General features: G+C 36.8%; 1 protein-coding gene across 3 annotated transcripts in view; it reads left to right on the top strand.

Annotated features, from left to right (window-relative positions):
* Positions 1 to 20,006, top strand: part of LOC134799858 (fatty acid synthase-like) — a 78,073-nt gene that overhangs the window by 21,505 nt on the left and 36,562 nt on the right. The window contains exons 4-8 of one of the 3 annotated variants that reach the window (XM_063772256.1): positions 1,932 to 2,052; positions 6,423 to 6,626; positions 7,115 to 7,231; positions 8,627 to 8,790; positions 18,336 to 18,478. In XM_063772256.1, the coding sequence (XP_063628326.1) occupies positions 1,932 to 2,052; positions 6,423 to 6,626; positions 7,115 to 7,231; positions 8,627 to 8,790; positions 18,336 to 18,478 (749 nt within the window). The other 2 variants (XM_063772257.1, XM_063772258.1) reach the window with 2 other exon arrangements.

The raw sequence follows: 20,006 nt of genomic DNA on the forward strand, positions 1-20,006 counted from the left end.
AGTACTATTGAATGAGACAAAGAATAAAAGTGTCCACAGTTTTTCATACTGGGTGGGTGTCAGTTTTGTAACGGTCCATACGAAATGTATGTGAAAATGCGTTACAAAACTGACATTTTTTGGGACACATTTGTTTTCTATATAGATCGATAGTCCTCGTGATTCTGAGTAGAAAGAACCCAAAAGTTGATGGATTAAAAAAAAGTAAATTGTACACTTAAGTGAAAATGCCCAACCATCAAATGTTACGCTCTCATTTTGAAACGACATACTTATTACATGAAACTTGGCATAAACATTTACATAACATATCTAATGTCTATATCTGGTATGTACCTACACGTACAGTCAAGTATAAAAATATGGGTGCATACATCTTACTAAAAAGATGTCCCATAAGTTCTTCGCTGACATAACAGGTATGAGATATATTTTTGAGTATGATGTGTGCACCCATATTTTTACACTTTACTGTACTAGTTTTCATTGCTAAAAGTAGTAATACAAGAAAATAGAGCGAGTAGAAGTTTTGCGTCTAATTTTTACGTCAAAATAGGTCCAGAAATTTTCGACTTAAAAAACGCAAACGATTAATTATATAATATTTAATAAAATGTCCCAACCCTACACAATCATGAAAGCGCTCTAATATTGCTGGCTGTGTTGGCAGATTATCATTTCGCTGGAATAATTTGGGCGCCGCCAGCGAAATGATAATCTGATGTAACGTGTCAGCTAATGGAATACTGAAACGGAAGAAACGAACATCATCTGTCAGAAAGTTAAACGAAATTTCGATATTCTACAGAATTAATATCGCATTCCGGGTAGATTAGAAATTTAATAAAATAATGTTAGCAGGCTTGTTTATTTTCGGAGGGAAATATACGTAATTGATATTTTATATTGTTTTGATAAGGTCGTTTCCTGGGTGAGGTGCAATGGGTAAATTGATTTAAGCGTTCTTTTTTGGATCAAATTTCAATTAAATGTTGATTATTTCTCGTTTAGGTTTAGGTACCGTAAACCCCAGCATATTTGAACTTACCTACATTATTTACCTACATTAAAAAAATGTTTCCATAACAGTAATAAAGTTGTTACCATTTACACAAAAAGTGGGATTTGCGAACTGTGTGCTACCTGTTACAAGATTTGTTCTAAGATATTGAGCAAAATTTATTTCGTTATTATTTTTTGAATTACTATTAAAACATTACACTCATTTTTTTTCAGTGCATCTGAATTGTATTCCTATCTGATTATTGGATAAAAAATACAGACATATTAAATATATTAAGAACGGGTCACTCACGTATTTTAAGTCCAAAAACCCTCCTCCTCCTCGGTACGGAGTGAAACATCTCGGGCGTTTTTCGACTTAAAATATGTGAGTGACCCGTTCTTAATATATTAAATATGCCCGTGTCTCACGGAAGTTTTGTTCTTAAAAAATACAGACAGTTATTTATTTATCGTATGGCAATAAGTAGGTACACACACTTATTAAATTTACACTTGACCACAGAATAAATAATAGTACTCGTACTAGCGTACTAGGTACAGAAGACTCACTCTCTAACAAAACGCGTTTGTTACGATCAGGACAGATATGGCCGCTAGGTGGCGACAGCGCCGCGGCTTATGGCTAGCCACCAAAATTGGTGTGGAACGGATGTACCTGTAGCAAAGCGACGAAATCGCGGAGTGAGCCACGCCTGACTTGACATCAAAATTTACAATTTCGCAGATACAAACTCGCGTTTATTGTCAGGTTTTTAAAGTCCTGAACTGGGCCATTATGCCCATTATATCTAGTAACAGGGCACTGAAATACCATGTGATGTATGGTCTGTTCCGGGTCATTAAAAACCATACATAGTTGACCGTATCGTTCACTCAGTCATTAATGTGTGTTGTTTTGTCCTCAGGTGTGAACCCCAAAGAGCTAAAGAACCAGAAAGTTGGCGTGTTCGTGGGAGCCTGCTTCTCCGAATCGGAAAAAACATGGTTCTACGAGAAGATGCAGGTCAACGGATTCGGTATCACTGGGTAAGTATTCAAATAGTTATGCCTACGACTTTGCCCACAATAAAGTCGAAAAATGAACCCTCAACCTCCAACTTCTATGTAAAGTTTCAACTCCAAGTTACCAACCTATTAAAAACTATTTTTTATCCATTAAAAATGTATACAATAACCTTAAAAACGGTATGTAACTGTAAGTAGGTACATGTAATTTTGGTACATAATAATTACTTAAATAATTTATAGCATTGCCGTAAAATCCCAAACGCATGCAAGTAAAGAAATAAATCATTATTTATTAAAATAAATCTAAATCTATAAACTTACTGACGTAGGTAGAGGTACCCGTGTATGTAAGCCCCGGTGCCCATCACACTCGCTGCTTTGCTGTTTTGAATCGCAATGGGCAGCCAATTACTTATTCTTCATCTTATTCCAGAGTAGGTATAAATTATCTGACTCCAAATTTACTAGGACACCTCCCATTAAACGGATTAACTATGTCTAAGTACGCCGAGTCTCCAGCAATTATATTTTTCCAAGATTGAACTCTGCTCGCCAACTTTTCCGGCCCGCTTGACATTATTGGAAGCTACGGGCGTTCCGGCTTCGATTCAAGTTGAAAACTTTTTTGTGTGATATAAGAGTACTTACCTATATTGAGTTCTTAGCAAAAGGTATTTTGTCAATTGTAAAAATCTGGGAGACCGAGCTTTGCTCGGAAAACACAAAAACTCTTAAATACGAGTTTTCTTAGAGATAAGACCTACTAGATCGATTTATCGCCCCCAAAAACCCCAATATAACAAATTTAATCGATATCGTTAGAACCGTTTCCAAGATCCCCGAAATCTATATATAAATAAACAAGAATTGCTCGTTTAAAGGTATCTATTAGGTAGATAGATAGATAATTTTTTTCAAAAGATTTTCTGATTTTATTAAGTATTAGTTAAATGATGGGTAATACAGCGTGACCATTTTACGAGTAGGCTCGTTGGATATTTTTAGAGACTAAAATAATCAGTCATAATCACACATTGCATTTTTTCAGGGTTCCGTACCGCAAAAGGAATAAAACCGAACACTTATAGGATCACTTTTTTGTCGCCCGTCCGTCTGTCTGTCTGTCAAGTTTAATTGCAGTGTAGCATTGATCTGTAGGTATACCGAATCACGTCAACTCCAGTGATTGTTACTCGAAAATCCTTTCATTCAACCATGGTCTAATAAAACATGGTCTTCCATTCCCAGAGTGACACGCGATTACGTCACAATAACATTGCCACTTTATTTCAACATAACATGTTACATGGGTACATTATACCTATGGTTAATAAGTTAAAATATTTCTTTATAATTTTATAATTTTCATTTATATGTATTTTGGCTTAAATTTTACAATAACACGTCTTTTTTAATTACTCGTTAGCAATATCTTCCGATTCACGAAAGAAATTTCAGACTTTCGGGTAATTCTGTTTATACTACTGGCAACACAGGATAGCTCTGTGGACATTTGACAATTCGGATCTAGATAACTTCATGCCCTGACCGTCATCCTTGTCGAACGCGTGTTAATTGTTATTTCCTTCTCGCTCAGTGTCAGCAGTCGCAGTGTTTTCCAAACTTTTCACGTCGTAAGCTTGGTAATTAATGTGTAACTGTGAATTAGTTTTTTAAACGTTTGTCTTGTATAGATAAATAAAGTTTAATTTAATACATTAGATTTGTTTTATTTTACTATGTTTCTACATGAATAACTTAAAATTAATGCCGTTAAAATAATTTTCACCGTTGGTTAAAATTCTCCCACATTTCAAAGTTTGAGAACCTGTAAACAGCATGATGACGTAGGCGCGTGTCAGTTAGGTCATACGCGAATCTCGGAATGGAGTACCAGGCGGAGTATATTATTATACCATACATTCAACTACGTTTCATCGAAATTGATTTACAATTCCTGCACTGCTTAACTAAAAAATGACCATTGGCCTCATATGGTTGCGCTTCAATCCAACATGAGGCCGCCATTTTGTAACAAGTTGTAATTAGACGATAAAAGTGCGACCATCACATGGGTAGCAATTCTTGTTTATTTATATATTTCGTGGATCTCGGAAACGGCTCTAACGATTTCGATGAAAATTGCTATATGAGGGTTTTCGGCGAAAAATCGATCTAGCTGGGTCTTATCTCTGGGAAAGCGTGCATTTTTGAGTTTTTATATGTTTTCCGAGCAAAGTTCGGCCTCCCATATTTTTTTTATATGCCTAATCATCGTTATTTCTATTCTCGCGATTGCCCTGTATTAAATTAGATTAATTAACTAAACCGACTACACATCACATTTACAATGTAAGTACTAATGCATTTGCACTGAAATCGACCTAACACCTAAAACACACCTTTTTTCCATCACACCCAAATATCAACTTTATCTCATTAAACTAAGATCCATTTTCCAAACACGAAGTATAAGTTAGAAGTTTGAATTGAATTGCCTGAGCCTTTGCCTTCAGAGTTGCAGATTAGTTAAAATGCTTTTATAACTCGATATGAAACGCTACAATAGAACAGAGAAACTATGAATCGAAAAGTTATATGAAAAGCATTTAGCTTTCGCTGTAGTAATATAAAAGTTACTAATGTGTTGTTTGAAGTTAATCGTAATAAGTTAGTTACTAAGGGTTGGTAAATTTAAACGTTCTGAATATTGTAACATTATTTGCCGTTAACATGATGGATAAAAACGTTCTGAATTTTGTAACATTATTTGCCGTTAACATGATGGATTAATTACATAAAGGGATCTACGGGTTTTTACCTTAAATTCCGACGTTTCGTCTAAATTTCACCCGTTGTGATTGTGTTCCAAATTGTTGTTGTTGTGTGTCCAAATTAAATATGTGTACAAAACGCGAGAGTTTAAAGTGTTGTGATGGAATTACGATGGTTTTCGGAATCACCCGACATTCTAAAGTACCGTAAAACGGGGTGAAAAGACACGATTTTCAACTTCAAGGGCGATTTTCGCCAATAATCCAAATGATAAAAGGAAAAATTTTGATATCATTTTTTGAGTCTTGGTTAGTTCTTCAATTTTGCATTTGTGAAATAAATTTTTGTCTACCCAATTCAGAGAAAATCAAAGAAAACTACCTGTTTTCTCCATATCCTCAAAACGGGGTCGATAGACAAAAGAAAGGGGCGAATATAAATATTAAGTTTTATTTGTCATAGGCATCGAATTTGATCATTATTATGCTGATACTGTATTGGCAAATGGTATATATATCTGTTAAACAGCTATTTCACACAAAATTATTTCTTCGTGTCTTTTAACCCCCAAGGCGTGTCTTTACACCCCTTTGTTGTATCTAATCACCCCCTATGGCGTAACTATTTAATCACCCCACATGCGTGTCCACTGACCCCTTTATCACGTAAAATTGCATGTTATTAGTTTTTTGCAAAAAAAATGCTTCTTTATAGAGAAAATTAGTGATATTATTTATTATTTAGGTACTACAGATACTATATTATCAGGTTAGCTAACTTTTACTTAGTTAATGTCAAAACATTTACCGCTAGAACAAAGTTCAGACAGGCTTCATTTCTTACCTCGGCGAGACCTTACTTTAGAATCAAAAAAATCTAAGTTTTAGGCAGTTTGATTAAGTTCTTTTGGTATCAATGTAGAAAATAAATAGTCTATATACTATATGTATACGCATTCCAAAAAATCTTATTTAAGAGATGTACGTTTTTAAATATAACAACTTGAAAGAAAAAGTTCAAAATTTCTCTATTCACCCCGCGATTTCTATTGACCCCGTTTTACGGTAGTCAGAATTACCCGAATACACCTTACTTTTAGATTGAAAGAAAAATAATATTTACAACTTAACATTTTTATTACTTATAAGTTACTTTAATTTAAAGGTACCTAAGTATGAAACTGTATTTAGGTAGGAATTTGTACCTATCTAAAATTTTTGTAAACACAGTTTCTTTGCCGAAAAAAAAGAACGAATGACCAGAAAAGAGCCAGAAAAGTTATAGGTAGTTGGGTCGTAATTCTTTTCGTTGTCCTATTTTTTGTCCCCAAAAAATGTGACGGTGTGGAGCTTTTTGTATGGGTTGCTAGTTTTTAATTTTTCTCAAGAGAATTATAATATACAGCTAGAAAGAAATGCAATAGCGCTCAACTTTTTTTATTTATCTGATAAAATACTAGAATAGAAGCGTGACATATTGGACAGAAACAAGACAGAAAGAGAAAAATACATTGCTGGAGTGCGCATAAAAACTTTTCCACGCTGTCAAAATGAATGGTATGGAAATGGTACTGCTATCTTACCCGTAAAATTAAAAGTCACCTTACTCCACAGTTGCTCCCGCGCTATGCTGGCCAACCGCATATCCTACTGGCTCGGCGTCACCGGTCCATCTTACACTGTGGACTCCGCTTGCTCAAGCTCCCTCTACGCCTTGGAACACGCCTTCAGGGCTATCAGAGATGGCCACTGTGACTCCGCCATCGTCGGTGGCTCCAATCTCTGCCTTCACCCTTACGTCTCACTTCAGTTCTCAAGGTAATTTGTTTTGAAATGTCATAATTAAAAGGTGTTTACCTATATGATTCTACTAGTTTAAATTATTTTTGTTGACTCGTAGCAAAAGTATTGTATGAGTTTGTTCGGAAAGAGAAGAGTCGTGGAATGTATTGGGCCCCATACATTCCACGACTCTTCTATTTCCGCACAGACTCTATAATCAAGCTTTTCAATCTCTTACCTAATAAGGCCACTCAGCAAGTTTCGTGGCCTAACACGGTACTCGACGGAAAAGCTCTCTATTATATCACGATTGTATAAAATGCTATTTATTTTTCATTGAATCCCTTTCACTGCCAAAGATGTATTCAGTACCTACCTATTCAGTATTCATTAAGTGACGCGCGCGACTTCAACAAAATATCAACCTTCGTGCATTCTGACAAGGTTCATGAAGACGCGCCGCTCACGATGGGCGTGGCGTTCAAAGGGTTAAGAGTGTTAAATTCTGTGTTTTTATTTCATAGATTGGGAGTATTATCACCCGACGGCCGTTGCAAGAGTTTCGACAACAGTGCCAACGGTTACGCGCGATCAGAAGCCATTGTCGTCGTCTTCCTACAAAAGGCCAAAGATTCTAGAAGGTAAGACCATTTAGATGTAGCTAAAAATAAAAACCTTTGAGGTAAGAAATTGTTCATGTACCTACCTACCTAGGTACATATGAAATACCCTGGATTGAATTTCATTAACTTTCCTTAGTCTTTGAGAAATGTTAAGATTATAAAACATAAACTTTTATGTACAACCAACGACCGCTTTTAAGGATCTGTCGTTTATATTTTTAACTATAATAATTATGGATCTTTCTTTAAATGTAGGTACATACATACATATTTTGAGGAAGTTCCAATAGGCTTTCGATCGAATGATTTGATAAAATACAATAATTTTATTGATATTATCATCCTTATTTTATTAGCACCGCTCAAAGATTTTTCACTAACTTAGATATAATTGGATGTTTATAAATAATTAGGCATTTCTACTACTGATAAATTCGTTTAACATTATTAAAAGAACGCGGAGATTTGAGCTAAACTAGCACTACAATTGCTAATTCATTTATTGCAATGTATTTAAGCACACAATAACATAACGCTGACAAACGTATAATTTTTAAGTTTCTGTAGGCACACTGCGCTACATTTCTTAACACCAGTTTAAAATGAAAACGTTGCAACTAATTCTTTATGAACTTCAATTTTGATCCTTATTGAAACAATATTAAGGTTGATATTCCTCGTTATTTTACGTATCAATTGTGACGTTTTCTGACTAGATGTGTAACTTCAACACCCGTCCCACCTGTCATCTTGAATTCAACTATTCTCGTGGAAATGTCTCATCTTAAGAATGAGAACAACATTGCTCTAAGGAAAATGTAGGCTATATAAGAAGCTTATCTACTCGTATTGTAGTCGGTATTTTCTTTAGTTTTATTTTCTTTACGTAGGCTTGAACTTTCTTGGGTAGTATACCATAAAACTGAATGCAATATATATTCCCAGAAAATAATGACTGGTTTATTTGATAAGCCTTCAAAATTTGTCTTATGATTTGCCTTTTTAATGTAGGTAGTTAATTTTTATTGTTTCCCTAAGTAAGTAAGTAGGTACTAACTACACTATGAGTTTGATGTTGAGAAATTTACTCGATTTAAATTTCTAAGAGTGTCTGCCCGATTCGAACTTTATTAGATACGTCAATTAATAGACCTAGAAACGATATGGATTAGATGTGTCAGTGTCAAAAGTGACGTTTTTGTTTGAAGAAACATCTCATTTGACACTGACATATCTAATCCATATCATTTCTAGATCTATTAATTGACGTATCTTAAAGTTCAAATCGGGCCGTGTGTCTTTAAAGTATAGGTAAGACTCTTAACAAATAAAAAATGTAGTGCTAGGGCCTAGTGTGTAACTGCCCTTAAAATGTCTGCCCAAGTACCTAATGCACTTTCTATTTTTAAACAGAGTATACGCCCAGCTGCTGCACGCCAAGACAAACTGTGACGGCTACAAAGAGCAGGGTATCACGTACCCCGCCGGGCATATCCAGAAGATGTTGCTGCGAGAGTTCTACGAAGAGTGCTCCGTGCCTCCGCAGAGCATGGAGTTTGTTGAAGCCCATGGAACTGGTAAGACTCTTATATTCTGTGAACTGTGACTGCTACAAGGAACAGGGTATCACGTACCCCGCCGGGCATATCCAGAAGATGTTGCTTCTTAGGGAGTTCTATGAAGAGTGCTCAGTGCCTCCTCAGAGCATAGAGTTTGTTGAGGCCCATGGAACTGGTAATCTAGACTCTTATATTCTGTTAAGTGTAAACTATAATGGCTACAAATAACAGGGCATCACATCTCCGGGCATATACAGAAGATGTATTAAGAGTTTTACAAAGAATGCTCGTTGCTCACTGACCCCTTAAAATAAAGGAAATTCGACAGCCTGTTGATGTTTAGTATGCATACAATTAGAAATAACACGACTTGGTGAACAAATGGTCTCGTTTTTATCACGTTACGAATGTTAGTGCATGAGTGATCCGTGACGAGACATGAAAGTTCTCATGATAGCAAATTTAATTAAAAAAAAATTCAAATAGTTACCTAAGCCTCATCGTATTGTATCTCGCTTTTTACGTCAATAGACTATTTGAAACGTTACCATAAGGAATTCAATAATAAAATAAGTAAGTAAATACTTAAAGAAAAGTAGGTACCTATCATATAAATATACTGCGTAAATTGATATTACCATGAAAGTATTCCTTTGAAATGAAACACAAAATATCACCTAATCGCTTTTGTAAAATCTTCTCGGAGATACTACTTTAGATCCAATGCATTAATATTTATGACCGCAAAAGCAATATCTCAGAACCCCGGATATATCATGAAATGAACATTCGCAAATCCATCTCGAATCTAGGTTACCCATGCAGACGCTCGTATTAATTAAGGTGCAAATATAGCAGATACACAGTTCGAATTCAGACTATGGGCCCGATTCGGATTTTGAAATAGACATTAGACATCACTAAGATACGATAACGATATGATTAAGATCTAACCTATCAAATTTGACATTTGCGCGATTCTGGAGATACTGTTGATCGATTTCCACGGGATATGACTTAGAGATCCAATTCACATTTAATAGATATCTTACTCTATCTAACGTAAAAGTGACATTGGTTGCCCGAATTGCGCTGCAAAAGAGAACTAGTTGATATCTAAACTATAACGTATCTAGAATGGATCTAGTACGTGTCGTCTCTTGTTAATATCTTGAAGTTCGAATACGGCAGTATACCAGACCGACCGCATTACTGCCCCAAATGTCAAAATCGTTGATGCTGGCCGGATTTTTGACGTTTACGGCTGCAATGCACTGGGCAATGAAGTCGCGCTGCAATACAGTAATTCTGTCGTCTATACATTACTGCAGGACACTTCAAATTAAATATAAATCTCTTGGTAAAACTACCTTTTAGGAAACATAGAATTTTTATCTTGCTCAGCGGCGGTATCATATGGTCTTATTTTTATCACTTTTCATGTCATGCGTCACTTTCGCACTTACATATTTGTTAGAACGTGACATGAATGGTGACAAACGATAAAAATGCGACCGTCTACCGCCGCAGCGGCGGTATAATGGTCTTATTTTTATCACTCGTCATGTCATGCGTCACTTTCGCACTTACATACTTGTTAGAACGTGACAGGCATGATGACAGATGATAATAAACTGACCATCTTAGCCCTACAGGTGTACAGATGTAATGCATAATTATTTTCCATCGTATTTTCACGGAAACGTACGAACGTGTCTTGCTATTTCAGTTAGTCTCGGTGCAAAAAGTACTGACGTTGACTGAAGTAGCATGACAAATACGAACGTATCCGAGAAAATACGATCGAAAACAATGACGTACTACTCTATATCAATATTATCACGAAGAGTTAAGCAATAACTTTACCCCCTTCTAAAACAAAAGTGGTCGATACTATGTGTAAAGACTGTAAAGTGATTTCTTTTTAAATTGTTGAAAATTGGGACCCAAAATTGAATTTGCCTCACCCAGTCAACCTAGATAAATAATTAAAAGCAACAAAGCTGCAACGCTAAACCCAGTTTGTCAGCCATTGTTTATTCACGTCGAAAACAGCAATACGCTACTCGAAGTGACAAAAGGCTTTCTTCAATCTACAAATTGGACTTTCTTGACTCTAATGGCTCTTCGACTCGATGGCCCAGCGCTGGACCAGCGAGTTGGTCATGGCCATGCGATGGTTGAGAGCACGCACTATAGAATGGGCCACAGGTAGATGCGTACGCACCATCGGTGGCCCACTACCTTTGATGTGCAGACGAAAAACGGACACCGTGGCCATCCCATCACCCTCCCACCGCGCCATAAGCCATCTGACACCACTACCCTCTCTACACGGCGGCCCATCTTAGTGGGCCAGTATGATGGCCCATCGTGTATAGGAGCCATAAGACCTAACGGTGACGAATAGACGAAGCTCTGCATTTTTGACTTCAAAAAACGGTCCCCATGACTAACACTTAAGTACCTGACACGTATCACTGACAGTTACCCGTTTTCATTCATCAATAACATCCGACGCGCACACGATATATGCGTCTACTTTTTAGAGAACCTTAAGAGAAGCCATTATGAAGGTGTAAGTAATCTCGGGTTTTTCACCTTATTATCTCTCATTCCGAGGTGAAACCCTTAATTTTTCTGCATCATAGTTATTCTAGTTAGTTGCTACCTTAGACCGTAGAAAGGATACGCTGTTTGGTTTTTGTATAGCACAATCTACTTATGCAATAAGACTAAGCACAGATTGCGAATAAATGAAAACCGCAGCACCAAAATTCTAAGATCCGATTCGCAAATACAAGTGAAATAGAACCTTGTGCGTTTTGTGAGAGAGTCGAAAGTCAATTGGCTTTCGGCCGTATTTGTAAGGCTGCTAAATGCCACTGCTATACCACAGTACAAGAACAGTAGGGAATCTTCATAGAAATGTGCCGCTGCCGGCTTGAATGTGTGCGTGCGCGCCGGGCGCCGTGTACGCACGCGCTGCCACGCACACATTAGCATAATATACGGGGGAATACGGTGGCGGCAGTGTGGGCCGTACCGCAACTGTGATCGCGCGCATTCGAGTACGCTGCACGCCCGCTCGCATTTTTTTTATCATAATGAAAATATGTATGTTGATTACCATAAACACTGTGAATTTTGAAAAGTTTACGTCGATGTTAATCAACGTTCTTGCAATTTATAGGTGCAGAAACTAGGTACATTAATTACAGGAATTATGGCACAGATCGAAATTTCCTCAGTATTCATTTATTTCTTGCTTCCATGGTACATTTTTGGGTGGTATATACATTTCTTATGGTATCACATGGACCCTGAATAGGGTGTAGCAAACACACGTACCACCCACCCACCCGATAAAGGATGGATGGAGCAGGTGTATCGCAAAGCGTTTGAAAAGGACCACATCAACATTAAAATCGGAACGTCAATTTACGAAAAATTAAAAGACAGAATTTACGATGCCCTGCCCATGCTTCCCTAAAACCTTTTTACTAAAGTTATACGTAAGGATGAGAATTTACTTTACTTTAACCGCTAACAATAAAGCGTTCCGAACATGCAGAAACCGGAGGATTTTTTTTTCTGTATCAAATTTATATTTTTTTAATAAATGCCATTTCCTAATGTAAATATTTAAAAAGAGTTTTATTTATACCTCATTTAGGGATTGATAGAATATTTCATTATATTATATAAATAGAAACATAGTGCTACTCATAATACGCAAATAATATTTAACTAAAAATAAAAGTGACAACCCTAAGCGCCAACGCAAGAGTAGGCAAATAACTTGCCGAGCGGCCTTAGATTCACTACTGTTCTTAGTGTACTGTGGCTATACCTAGTTCCCTAGCCAGGTTGTTCGGGGTTTTCGGCATTGCAAATTCATTTTCTTTGGTGGCATGGTAGTATACAACAGGGATGTTGCGGATGCAGATTTTTTGACATCCGCAGATGCGGATGCGGATATTTAAAGCCTCACATCCGCGGATGCGGATGTCAAGATTTGGTACTTAAAAAACGTCAAATATTACATTTTTAGTAATTTTTATTTAAAGAAACGAAACATTTAGTATTTGAGCAAGAATATAGGTGCGTTTTATTTAATAAACAGTAACTTGGCCGTCTTTTTGGGATCTAGACAATGTCGTTATATATAATGACGAAATTACCTAGCACTTACGCCGCCGCTAAGACGTTCCTGTTACCGACTCGGTCGACATCCGCATCCGCATGAGCTCCGCATCGATTTAATGTGGATGTGGATGCAGATGCGGATGTTTAAAATAATGCGGATGTTCCGCGGATGCGGTTGCGGATGCGAATATTCGCAACATCCCTGGTATACAACTAGGTAACAAACAGTGTCATGTACAAACAGCAACTCTTAACTATCCATCGATGGACCTTTATGCCTTTTGTAATAAGGTTTACCGATGGACAGGTTAACAGTGTGGGCGATGGTTATGTTACTTTTTGTAAGAATTGGCTACTTTCCTACCAGTCAAATCAGCTTCTTTTTTAGAACTGCCAAAACGATTTGCTAATATGGAATTTATACGAAAACGTGTGTAGTGACGTCACAGTCAACTCCCCCCTACTTTACTTTTTATACTTCCATCCGATTTATTAAATAGAAATTGTGTTTAAAAATAACTGCTATCTATGTTTTTCTAATAATGATCGGGGGCCGATTGCATAACAAACTACAACTAATATTACAAGCGGAACTCCTTTTCTAATTTCACTTATTAAATAAGGAGTTCCGCTTGTAATATTAGTTGTAGTTTGTTATGCAATCGGCCCCTGGTGGAAATTTCGTGCACGGTGTGAAATAATTTATTTTAAGAAGAGGAAAGTACCCAATTGTGAATTGTTAAAGTTTTAAACTGCAACTTCAAGTTTGAGACCGGCAACAGTTTTATTCCCCACCAATAAGTATTAATGAAAAACAATACAGATGTAGTGCATAATTATGTTCCATCGTATTTTCATCACGGAAACATACGAACGTGTCTTGCTACTTCAGTCAGTCTTGGTACAAAAAGTACTGAGGTCGACTGAAGTAGCATGACAAATACGAACGTTTCCGAGAAAATACGATGGAAAACAACTATGTATATCTGTAATACAGTTGATGTCCACTTTGCAAGCGAACTGGAAATCATAAAATATCGTTAGAAATTAAATATTGGTTAGAAAAACTCCATAACGACGTTAAGAATTTCTAAAGAGGAATCGGAAAGTGAAGTCTCTCAACTCTTCCTACGGCGCTAAGTATACCCGCCGTATATACAATTGAAAATCCATTCAATTATGTAACTTAGAGCTGTCCGATAAGTTCTACAATTGAATGACTTTTCAAATGTAGATAAAGCAGTTAATACTTAAAAAGATGAGCTGCACTATCGATACTCGAAGCGTTCAAAATCCAAAGACTTTTAACAACTCTAAAAGGTTTCTAAAGCATTTCTGACCCTTAAAAATGTGAATTTCTACGCGATGACATAGAGAAAAAAATACATAGATAGAGTGTTCACTCCATACATCAGTTATACTCGTAGTACCAAAACGACTATTATTTTCAAAGTCGACATCTAGCATCGAGTAGCGGAATTATCAGTACTGCTACTTGACAATAGATGTTCCGACAACCGAAAAGTCTAATGCTCAACAATTTTCAGCTAATATTATAATTGGATTAAATGTAACTCTATTTTCAACTCCTTCTGCTTTTAATATTAGTTGTAAATTGTTGTTCAATACAATTTTCGTGAGTCGCGATACTAGAGAATTCTAGTATCAAGTAGCGGTACTGATAATTCCGCTACTTGATGCTAGATGTCGACTGCGAAAATAATAGTCGTTTTGGTATCAAAACTGATGTATGGAGTGAGCACTCTATTCTTACTATATTTCTCTATGGCGAGGAGTAGTTCCCGTCATATTTCCCGTTAAAATATGCTTGGAGCCCTATTCTGATTTTACAATTTGGTACATGTTTGATATTATTTTGATACGACAATGACGCTGATTGGCGCATGCGAAATGAAGTGAGAGTCAAGATGCGTGCCAATAACCAAGATGATCATCAAGGTCCTATCACAATCAGATAAAAATCATAACAAATGCTTAAATAAATCATAACAAATGGTTAAACAAATCATAACAAATGGTCAAAAAAAAGCATAACAAAATTAACAAATGGTTAAACAAATCATAACAGATGGTTATACAAATCATAAAATGGTTAAACAAATCATAACAATTGGTTTAACAAATCAAAACAAACGGCTAAACAAATCATAGCAAATGGTCAAAAAAGCATAACAAAATTAACAAATGGTTAAACAAATCATAACAGATGGTTAAACAAATCATAAAATGGTTAAACAAATCATAACAAATGGTTAAACTAGAATTTACCTCCTGACCATTAAAAATGTGAATTTCCATGCGATAGTTTCCAGGAAATTTCCCGTTAAAATGTACGGCTCCATTTAAACAGGGCAGCTAAACATAAACTAATTGTGCGGGCTTTGTGCTAAAGGGAAAATGGGAGGCAAAATGGGAACGCGTAGCTGGGTGTTTTTATTGTCTATGCATAAACGAGAATAGCGAAAATAGAGATATGGCACAATTTCACTCGGGAAAGTGATATGTGATTTAGCCATATGCAGACAGTAATTGCTATTCTTGTTATAACTCTATTGATTTCTGAATATCAGGGTATAAAATAATAACTAGGTAAAACTTAAAACTGTATTTAAAATGTATGTGATTTAAAATGCTAGTATATATTTGTAGTATATAATGTAGTGTATATTTTCCATCATATTTTCACGGAAACGTACGAACGTCTCTTGCTATTTCAGTCAGTCTCGGTACAAGAAATACTGAGGTTGACTGAAGTGGCACGACAAATACGAACGTTTCCGAGAAAATACGATGGAAAACAATTATGCACTACATCTGTATGAGCCAAGGTGACAATGGTACAGTCACCTGCAATAATATGTTACTCTTCGAAGGCCGCAAAAATATGTGACACGCTCTTATGGCTCTATAAATAAGATTGTGTCAGATATTTTTGCAGCCTTCGTTGTGTAACATATTATTGCAGGTGACTGTACATCGACAAACGCCAAATGAAATGAAAATCGAAATAACTATGACTATCGTAGAATAGTAAAGTTGACAGAAAAACTAGGCTACTCTAAACATCGTTAGCGCTAAAAACTCTAAGCATGATGTTAAAAAGCCTTTGTGAAAACTACGCTTAATGCAAGAAGAAAATAACTAGAAGATGCAAACTTTAAAGAGCAAAGTGTGGCCAATTTGGCTCGTTTGTGATGAAACTACAACATTGTTATACAAAGTATAATATATAAACATAGACTACTAAGTGTAGACTCCGTATTTGGAAGGGAAAACGCACGCATGGCCTTGCACTTGTAAAAATTACGTAGCGAGCTGCTTGATTCGTCTTGCATCTTACTAGAGACAGGAGCATCAGCTCAATATTATAGGTACTACAACATTTTTAAGACTAAATTTTGTCTTAAAATTTTTGTTGATATTTGTAACTTACAGGGGTCCATATTTTGAAAACTTCTAACTTGCAATATTAGCGATATTTTTAACTAGTTTAAAAAAAGTTACAATGCGTTGTAAAATGGGCCCAGGTTCTAAACTTGGACTCGAATAAAAAGAGGAGCAGCGTGCAATACTACTAGGCTGACTTTCCACTGAGGCAGATATCTGGAGACGTTGAGCGAATCAACCAATAGCATTGATGGTAATCTAGATCTAGAGGAGCGGAGTAGAGATGTGGACACCACATCTCTTACGTTTTATCTTCAATCATCTCCGCCTCAGTGGAAAGACAGTCTAAATTAGTGTGGAAGCCCCAATGAGTCGTGATCACGAGCCATCTCTAGCTATACGAGTATAATGATTTGATGCTACATCTAGTAAGTTAGTCATCTGTGTGTCGAACGCTAACCTAATAATGCTCACACGGTAAGAAGCGAGGCATGCAGAGTATTTTGTGGTTTTTAGGGTTCCGTACCCAAAGGGTAAAACGGGACCCTATTACTAAGACTTCGCTGTCCGTCCGTCCGTCCGTCTGTCCGTCCGTCCGTCCGTCCGTCTGTCACCAGGCTGTATCTCACGAACCGTGATAGCTAGACAGTTGAAATTTTCACAGATGATGTATTTCTGTTGCCGCTATAACAACAAATACTAAAAACAGAATAAAATAATGATTTAAATGGGGCTCCCATACAACAAACGTAATTTTTGACCAAAGTTAAGTAACGTCGGGAGTGGTCAGTACTTGGATGGGTGACCGTTTTTTTTTTTTGCTTTTTTTTTTTTTTTTGCATTATGGTACGGAACCCTTCGTGCGCGAGTCCGACTCGCACTTGCCCGGTTTTTAAATAGACTGGTGCAGAAAATACAGCTAGTTTAGGCATGACTATAATATGTACTATTCACACAAGATGCGATAGAAATATTAATTTACTTTCAGAGTTTACAAAAGTTTGGGTGCTGGAGACCAAATAATTATTATTTATTTTGTTGATCATTTCATTAAAGAGAAACAGTCAAAATAATATTAACTTTCAATTTACGCAGGATCAAGTTGATAAATTACTTTATAAACTAGCCTCAGTTTCATGAAAAGATGTACCTAATTACCTATGTACCTACTTACTATTTTTTTAGGGTTCCGTACCCAAAGGGTAAAACGGGACCCTATTACTAAGACTTCGCTGTCCGTCCGTCCGTCCGTCCGTCCGTCCGTCCGTCCGTCCGTCCGTCCGTCCGTCTGTCACCAGGCTGTATCTCACGAACCGTGATAGCTAGACAGTTGAAATTTTCACAGATGATGTATTTCTGTTGCCGCTATAACAACAAATACTAAAAACAGAATAAAATAAAGATTTAAATGGGGCTCCCATACAACAAACGTGATTTTTGACCAAAGTTAAGCAACGTCGGGAGTGGTCAGTACTTGGATGGGTGACCGTTTTTTTTTTGCTTTTTTTTTCGTTTTTTTTTTTGCATTATGGTACGGAACCCTTCGTGCGCGAGTCCGACTCGCACTTGCCCGGTTTTTTCTTATACTAAATAGGATGAGCAGCATTTAAATAGCATTAGGAAAGCATTTTGCTGTCGTCATATCGTCGCTGTAGCAAAAGCATTTTTATCGCTTGTCACCATGACTGTCACGTCGTAACAAGTATGTAAGTGCGAAAGTGACGGGCATAGTGTTAGGGGCTAAAAATAGAACCACGCTGCGCCCGCAGGACACTTTAGGGAACCTGTAGGGCTAAGATGGTCGGTTTTTTATCATTTGTCATCACATTCTAACAAGTATGTAAGTGCGAAAGTGACAAGTCATAAAAGTGCGACCATGATAACGCCGCTGGAATCCACTTAGCAATCTCAAGAACTTGCCAGTTCTTACAGACTTTGCAGTGTTCTAACTAGGTATATACTTAAACTAAATTAAACCTTTACTAACCAGATTATTTCCCACACAGGTACCAAAGTCGGTGATCCTGAGGAGCTGGTCGCGATAGACGAGATCTTCTGCACTGGTCGAGACAAGCCACTCCTCATCGGCTCCATCAAGTCCAATCTTGGACACAGCGAGCCGGCTTCCGGTCTCTGCTCCGTAGCCAAGGTAACCACATGAAGAGACAAATAAAATGGTCGCTATAGACGAGAACGGATCACTGGTCCTAACAAGCCACTCTCCTGATCGGCTCCATCAAGTCCAATCTTGGATACAGCGAGCCCGCTTTCGGTGTGTGCTCCGTAGCCAAAGTAAAGTTTAAATTAAAAAGGGGGCATTCCACACAACACAAAGGATTCTTTGTCAAGGAAATCACAAGTAGCTATCTTAATGACCTGCAGAAATCTGTATTGTATACTGTTGAATTGAATCTAAGGCTAAGTTTTCAAATGTTATAATTTCAAATATTGGCTTCTTAGCTTTACCAGAAGTGTTATAAATAAAATAAATAAATAAATAAATATTAGGGGACATCTTACACAGATCAAACCTAGCCCCAAACTAAGCAAAGCTTGTACTATGGGTACTAGGCGACGATATACATACTTGTATAGATAAATACATACTTATATACATAGAAAACAACCATGACTCAGGAACAAATATTAGTGTTCATCACACAAATAAATGCCCTTACTGGGATTCGAACCCAGGACCATCGGCTTAGCAGACAGGGTCACTATCCACTAGACCAGACCGGTCGTCAAGTCAATGTCGTCAATGTCACGAAGTCAACTTTTCCGGATTACCCTGAAGTTAAAAATATTCGCAATTTATGAGGTAGAAATAATGCTCTGGAAGTTTTGTATCCAGTGACATGTAACGAAGCCATACGATAAATAAATGCGCTGGACACGACCGTCTTTGGTCGAATATTATTCAGCTACTATTCCAACCTCGGGTTTACTGACAGAGCTCGTAGCCTCTGCGCTGTTACCAAGGTGATTGGTCGCGATAGACAATTTTTTTTGCACCAGTCGACAAAAACAACTATTTTTTGGGTCAATCTAGTCCAAACTCAGGATGAACGAAGCTGCTTGAAAGCCGCTGCTCTTTTCCGATTTCAAGATAGACGAGATAATATGCACTAGTTGTGGCATGCTGGAGGCTCATTTCTCCATTTTTCTTGGTTTTGTATTGATTTTAAACCTTTCAAATTAGGTATCAATCTTTTTCAATATATATATATTTTTTTTTTACCCACAAAATTTCCTCATTTAAATGGGAAACTGATAATAAATTGACAATACAAATAATTTACATTCAGTCCGAGCAAGTTTTATTAAATAAAATCAGTTGAGTTTTACATTTGGCTCCGCCACTTTTCCATTATTTGCTCCAGCGAATAAAGCTTATAGAGCGCCCCAAACAGAACTGCAGCGAATTTCACAGTAATATATTAAGGACTTAAAGCTTTGTAGAAGCTGGCCATTGTACGTCTTCACAGAATAATTTAATACGTTTTCGGACCAAAACGCTGTATAAAAGTGGTAAAAAAGTGCACTTAGTTTTTTATTTCACGGATGGAGGATACAGTTAGTGAGCCAAAAAGAAATAGATAAATAAAATCTTAATGCATTGCACTAGGATTTGCTGAAAATTGTGCACACTCAAAGAAAATACTTAAGCTCTGACT

This window comes from Cydia splendana, chromosome 19 (assembly GCF_910591565.1).
Source record: "Cydia splendana chromosome 19, ilCydSple1.2, whole genome shotgun sequence".
Classification (NCBI taxonomy): Eukaryota; Metazoa; Arthropoda; class Insecta; order Lepidoptera; family Tortricidae; genus Cydia; species Cydia splendana.